The following is a 6,115-nucleotide window of genomic DNA, read 5'->3' as shown; positions in this document are numbered from 1 at the left end:
TTATAAAATGGTCACATTATTCGATTATTATATATTTGGTACAAAATAGGTCGAGGAATCAGAACAACCAAAAGATTTATCAGGTATGTTTCTCTATTTTCTTTCTTTCTTTTTTTTTTTTTTTTTAAGGTAGATACTATACGCAAATTAATGAAATTCAACAGCTTGATAACTTAAACGATTTTTGTGACTTTTTGGTGTAACTGTAACTATACATATATATATATATTTTCTTTTTTTTTTTTTTCCGAGTACTTATCTTACATATATATCTTATATATATTTATATTTATTCTTTATGATTTTGCCTATTTTTCGAACGAACACGGATACTTAATTATAAATATTAACAATATCGTGAATATAAATACTTTGGTGTATAGACGATTGATCGCGATGAATATACATATATATATATATTGCTCTAAATAACGAATGGATTACGTACAATAACGATACAACGTATTCTTCTAATCGCAAATACTTTCTACAAAAGTTTATCAGATAGATAAATCGATTATAAATTAATTAAAATTCTTACGTTCTTATGTATAAATAATCGGAGGTAAAAAAAAAACGTTAAGCATCTAATTATATTGAAACATTTAACTACTTACTTTTGTATATATATATATATATTACAGATTCGAATTATATAAAATTCGGACGCCGATTTCGTATTACCGTATTAAATTATTAACAGGTACAATTTTCATTTTACGATTAATTATTATTTACATTCGCATTCAGTCTCGATCCTATTGGCAGTTCAACATTCATTCCCATTTATCTTTCACACAAAATTTACTACAATTTCGATTCGAATTATAAATAAAAAAAGGTTCTCGGCTTCTTCAACAAAGGTTCTTTCTTTCAAAACACATTCTCACGTTGTTCGCAACAGTATGTTCCTAATATGTATAATAATAATGTAAATTTCAATATAATCAGATTAAGAAGAATAAAAAAGATTAAATTATTCTAAATCTGTGTATCTTTGCCTAAAAAAATTTCAATATGAATAATCGATGATAAAAAAATATAAAATAATCTGAATACGTCAGATTAACGGTATTAAATTAAACGTTCGTCAACGCTTCGTTAACAGTCTTTTCGAGTTTTTTTTATTATTAATTTCCTATTTTTCTCTAATAAAAGAAATTCCTTCGGTGCGACCAGATTAAAAATCGAATATCTTGGTACTCCAATATCAATTTTTCTTTTTTTTTATACGACATGTATTAAATAAACACCGACTATGTACAATACAGTTATGTGTACATATACATATATATATATATATATACACATTAACACAACCAGCTTTGAAGAACTTGATTTTTTGCTTGATATTTTGAAAAATTCAACGGGGAACGGTTCCCCGTCGTTTTCTCCTACTCTTGCGGTTATTATTCGAACCGGAGAGGGGAAAAGGAGAGAAGAGAAGGAAAGGAAAGAAAAGAAAAGAAAAGAAGGAAGAAGAAAAAAAAAAAAAAAAAAAAAAAATATGGAAAAAAAAAAAAAAAGAAGCACGTCTTCCGTCCAATCGTTCTTACGCCCTCTCGGATATATCGTTCTTGTATGGCTGGAATAACTTTGGTGGTTCCATCTTCGTTGGGGACGCCATTATAGCACTGTACGTATTCTTCCCCTCGAACACACCGATCGTTTGAATGCTGCCCGGCAAACCGTTAACACCGATCCCGGTCGGCTGTACTTTGGATGGTACTTGTTGGTTGACGACGACGTGGGCCATGGAGGGGGATGGGGGAGCACTCTTCCCGTGCTCCATGTGCTGTTGCCCGTTGTGGTGGTGCGGTTGCGAGCCGACGCAGTCGCAGTCGCTCGACGCGTCCGAATGGACGGGGCTCATCTCCGAGTGCAAGCTCGGCCTGTACGTGGTGTTGGTGGTGGATGCGTTCGAGGGTGGGCTGTTCATCTGGAAGGCGGTGTTGCCGACCGTGGGAACGCCCAGCCCGGACAAATGCAGGGGTTGGAGCGAGGGGTGAGGTTGAAGGATGTGGGGGTGCGCCGGGTAAGCGGCCGCCGTGCGCGGATGGGGCCTGTGCAGCGCAGATGAGCCAGTGCCCGTGACGGGGGACGGGTACGGCGTGTACCTAGCCGCGTAGTAGGCCGCGGCCGCGGCCGCGGGGTAACTCGGGGCCAGGTGGGCCGCTGGTATGCCCGGTGGCCCGTGGTAAGGGGGCGGTGGCAAGGTGGCCGTCGCCGCCGCGAGGAGGGTAGCCGCGAGCGCTGGATCAGTGTACATTGCGTAAGGCCAGGCCATGGCCATCCTTTGACGCTTATCTTTCATTCGACGATTTTGAAACCAAACCTGGAAATTATAGAATTGCTTACTTTGGATGTATTTATTATTGAAATTATGATGTATTAATATATCATGTTACGACAAAAGAATTAAAAAGAATGTTTGAATTTCAAGTATTTTACGATATATATATATATATATTTGTTGGAGATTTTGTTGTAGGAGAAGGCTAACGTTTCTACCATTTAACACCTCGATCATTTCCGTCGGTAGATGGTTTTATAGCTATTGTGCGGTCAAGGTAGCGCGAGATGAGAAATTAAGGGATCCATTAAAGTCAAAGGTAACCCGGGAAAAACCGCTAATTAAAGCGCTTAACACCTCGGACCGGATCGACCGGTCCTCGCCCAAAGAAATTAAGAAGTCACGGAAAAAGGATCAAGGGGGGGATCGAGGCGAGGAAATTTTTGTTTGCCCTTCGTGATTGACTGTTTGCTCGCCTGTTGGAGAGAGAGAGAGAGAGAGGAGAGTAAAAAGAAAGGAAGAGAAAGAATCGATAACGGGAGACTCTTCTTCCTCGTCTCCACCTCTTTTCGAATCATAATCGACAGTTTAAAAATAACTAATTTAATAATTTCCCGAAACTCGGCTCGATAATTAATTGTCTCGATAAATCCTTTCGTTTTTAAAAATTATTTTTAAAATGTATTTAAAAATGTACGCTCAGTTAGTCCAACGAAATTAACATTTTTAATAATTCTAATATGTATACGAGTAGCTTCATAGTTTTGAGTCTCTTTGATTTAGCGTGAAATATTCGAATTATCTTTTTTTTTCTTTATCGTTCGATAAAAATATATTTGAACAAATTTTCGTTCCTTCGAACGAAAAATTGTATAAAAGGAAAAAAAAAAAAAAAGATTTATCCTGTGTATTTTCGTCACTGTCGATTACAGATATTAATTAAACATGGCTAGGTGTTAATAAAACATTTTTCTATATGTATAGGCCGGAAGATGAGCTCATTGTTTACCTCATACTTTACACTGAACTTCATTACGTTTACTTATCCTCGATAAATATTCTATTCGTATATTGTAGCGGATATGGTATGGAAAGCGATTTATCTAAAAATTGATCGTTCGAGTAATTAAAAGCTCTAAGCTACCTTGATTGTGGATTCCGGCAGGTGTAATTGTGCGGCCAATTCACACCTCCTTGGCCTGCTCACGTAATTCTCTCTGTGAAACTCTTTCTCTAATCTCGACAACTGTTCCCTAGTGAAAGCTGTCCTGTATCTTCTGATATTCGGGTCCATTGAGGACAACGATTGGGTCTGCGATGGTGAATCTGAAGAAATTGACAATAATACATACTTGTTAACTCGATGTGTCACAATAATAATAATAATAACAATAATAATAATAATAAAAAGATAAATATCAATGTAACATTATTAGAAAATTAAATTTTTAAAAATTTAAACAATTTGACGATCCTTTGAACAAAATGATGATGCAAACGGATTCGAAAGAAAGAAAGATCGAAAGAAGGAAAAGAAGATGTGGAAAAATATTTTGGATGGAGAAAATCGAAAAATTTCCAGTGGAGTATAGAGCGAGTATTTATCGTCGGGCACGCTACAAATTTGTCTCTGTCTGGAAGAATGTATTGTCACGTTTTCGCGATGCGGTTACACACAGCCGAACGCTTTAAGGTGAATGGCAGTGGGGGGGCCGTGTAAACGAGATGAGAAAGGACGAGAGATTGAAAAGATTTCAGAGGGGCGTTTGAACCTCACCTGAACTCATTTTCGGCAGTCCCACAAATCTCTTTTATCGCAATTTTCCTCGGTTTGCCGATGCATCTACTCGTTTTCTCTTTCGTGGGATAAGAGGATAAATGTCCCTTCTTCCATTTCCACGACTAGGTATACACCTAAACAAATTTCTCGTAAACCTTCGAAAACAAATAATTCGAATTAATTCGAACTATTCGAACAAATGAGAATATTTTCGAAATTGTTTCGAAAATTTATTTAACGACTTAAATAAATTAAGCAGAGAGAGAGGAAGGGAGGGAGAGAAGGAGTATATTTTACGTTTCAACGTCTATTTAAGAAATTATTACCTAAACAAACTTCTTGTAAATCTTTGAAAAAAAAATTTGAAATCTAATGAATATCCAATGATACGATATATTTGTCATGTTGTGACGTTCGAATAAGTTTCGAAAATTATCTAACGATTTAAATAGATTATAGAGACAAAAAAGAGAGAGAGAGAGAGACGCAAAAAAAAAAAAAAAAAAAAGCAAATATTTTATACTTCAACACGTATTTAACGTGTTATTATTTAAATAAACTTCCATTATCGCGAAACTCCGAAAAAAAAAATTTGAAATAATGAATATTCAATAATATTTGTCATCCTGGTGTTTGAATGATTTTCGAAAATTAACGATTTAAATGATCGGGATGATGAGAGGTAATGAATTAGAATGGGAGAAAAAGGAATATCGGTGCTTTTAATGTAAATCTCAATCGATGAGAAATTACCCTGTTTGACGAGGGAAAGAGAGAGAGAGAGAAAAAGGCATCGTGATCCGATGAAGATGTATATTAACCGATCATCACACCCGATTATTGTAATTCCTGATACGACAATAAAATTTTTGAAAGGGACTTGGCCATGATCGACCATAAAATGATAATAATTTACTCGATAGATCCTACTTTCACGGGCGAAGGGATTGTACGTTAACAATAAGAAACAATGTCCGTTTATTTATTTTCATGACCGTTCTTACGTACAGTTCTTGAATAGAAAGGCCACTTGAACCTTGAAAATATATCATTATGTATTACACTCGGATCCATTAGCGACGAAACGTCCATCCATTAACGATGAATCAGATTAATTAATTAATCGCGATTCCCCACGATCATCCGGTGAATATTTTATTAGCTTAGGGTACAATGGATCCGTACTTATTACAAATAAGAAGATAATTTTTCTGAAAGAAAATTCTTTTACCTGCGCCGAAAACGAGAGATAATTTATTGTTATCTTCTACCTGCCTGGCGTTCGTTCATCGAAAGAAATCGAGACATTTTTAGCGAGCCGACGAAAGAGGGGAGACGGTTCTTTTCTTTTCTTTTCTTTTATTTCTACTCTTCGAATTACTTCGAATGAAGGCAAACGACAAAATCAAGATCGATTTTCTCCTAAACATTTTAAAAACGTGTGTCATGGGAAAATTCGTGGACTAACCTTTTTCAGGTGTTTTCGGCATGTTGCCCGGCGGTGGACTTTCCGGAGGACTGAGCTGATACTGAGGCGGTACGAGGTCCACCACTATCGTCTCTTCCTCCTTCGGATCCCTTTGCTCATCTTCAAAATTCCTCTGATAACCTTGCATTCTCTATCCTCAGAATCAGAGAATCTCACACACACACACACACTCCCTCCCCAAAATATACGCACTCGTTTCTTGAGAGGTCACTTTTTTTTTTTTATTATTTTATTCTTTTACTCTTTTTTTACTCTTTTTTTTTTTTTTGATTAAATACACTACTACCGTTTCGAATGAAATGGAACTCGACAATGTTATTTACCTGAGAATGTCATTTCACTACCGAAAAAACTTACGTTAAAAGGGGGTTGTTTTCGTGGAGAGAGAGAAAAAAAAAAAAAAAAAAGGGGGCCGAAAACCAAAACCCTTTCGAACGATGGACTTTTAAACTTTTTAAAAAAGCAAGTATCGACGACGCGAACGATACTCCGAGAAGAGAACTAATATGAAATGAAGGGACCAACCAGAGAACCACGCACATTTATACAACCT

The 6,115-nt window shown here is 36.3% G+C and overlaps 1 protein-coding gene across 2 annotated transcripts; it reads right to left on the bottom strand.

Moving 5' to 3' along the window:
- Window positions 1–306: 306 nt before the first annotated feature.
- Window positions 307–5,689, bottom strand: eve (segmentation protein even-skipped). 2 transcript variants are annotated; one of them, XM_006557536.3, is made up of 3 exons: window positions 4,071–4,154; window positions 3,438–3,619; window positions 307–2,335 (listed from the first exon to the last, which is right to left on the bottom strand). In XM_006557536.3, exons 1-3 carry the CDS (start codon window positions 4,078–4,080, stop codon window positions 1,553–1,555), a joined length of 975 nt encoding a protein of 324 aa, XP_006557599.1. In that variant the 5' UTR covers window positions 4,081–4,154; the 3' UTR covers window positions 307–1,552.
- Between the last annotated feature and the right edge of the window lie 426 nt (window positions 5,690–6,115).

The sequence above is a fragment of the Apis mellifera genome, linkage group LG14 (genome assembly GCF_003254395.2).
Source record: "Apis mellifera strain DH4 linkage group LG14, Amel_HAv3.1, whole genome shotgun sequence".
Taxonomy (NCBI): Eukaryota; Metazoa; Arthropoda; class Insecta; order Hymenoptera; family Apidae; genus Apis; species Apis mellifera.
Note: the sequence above shows the minus strand (reverse complement) of the source record. Positions and strands in the feature narration are given on the sequence as shown.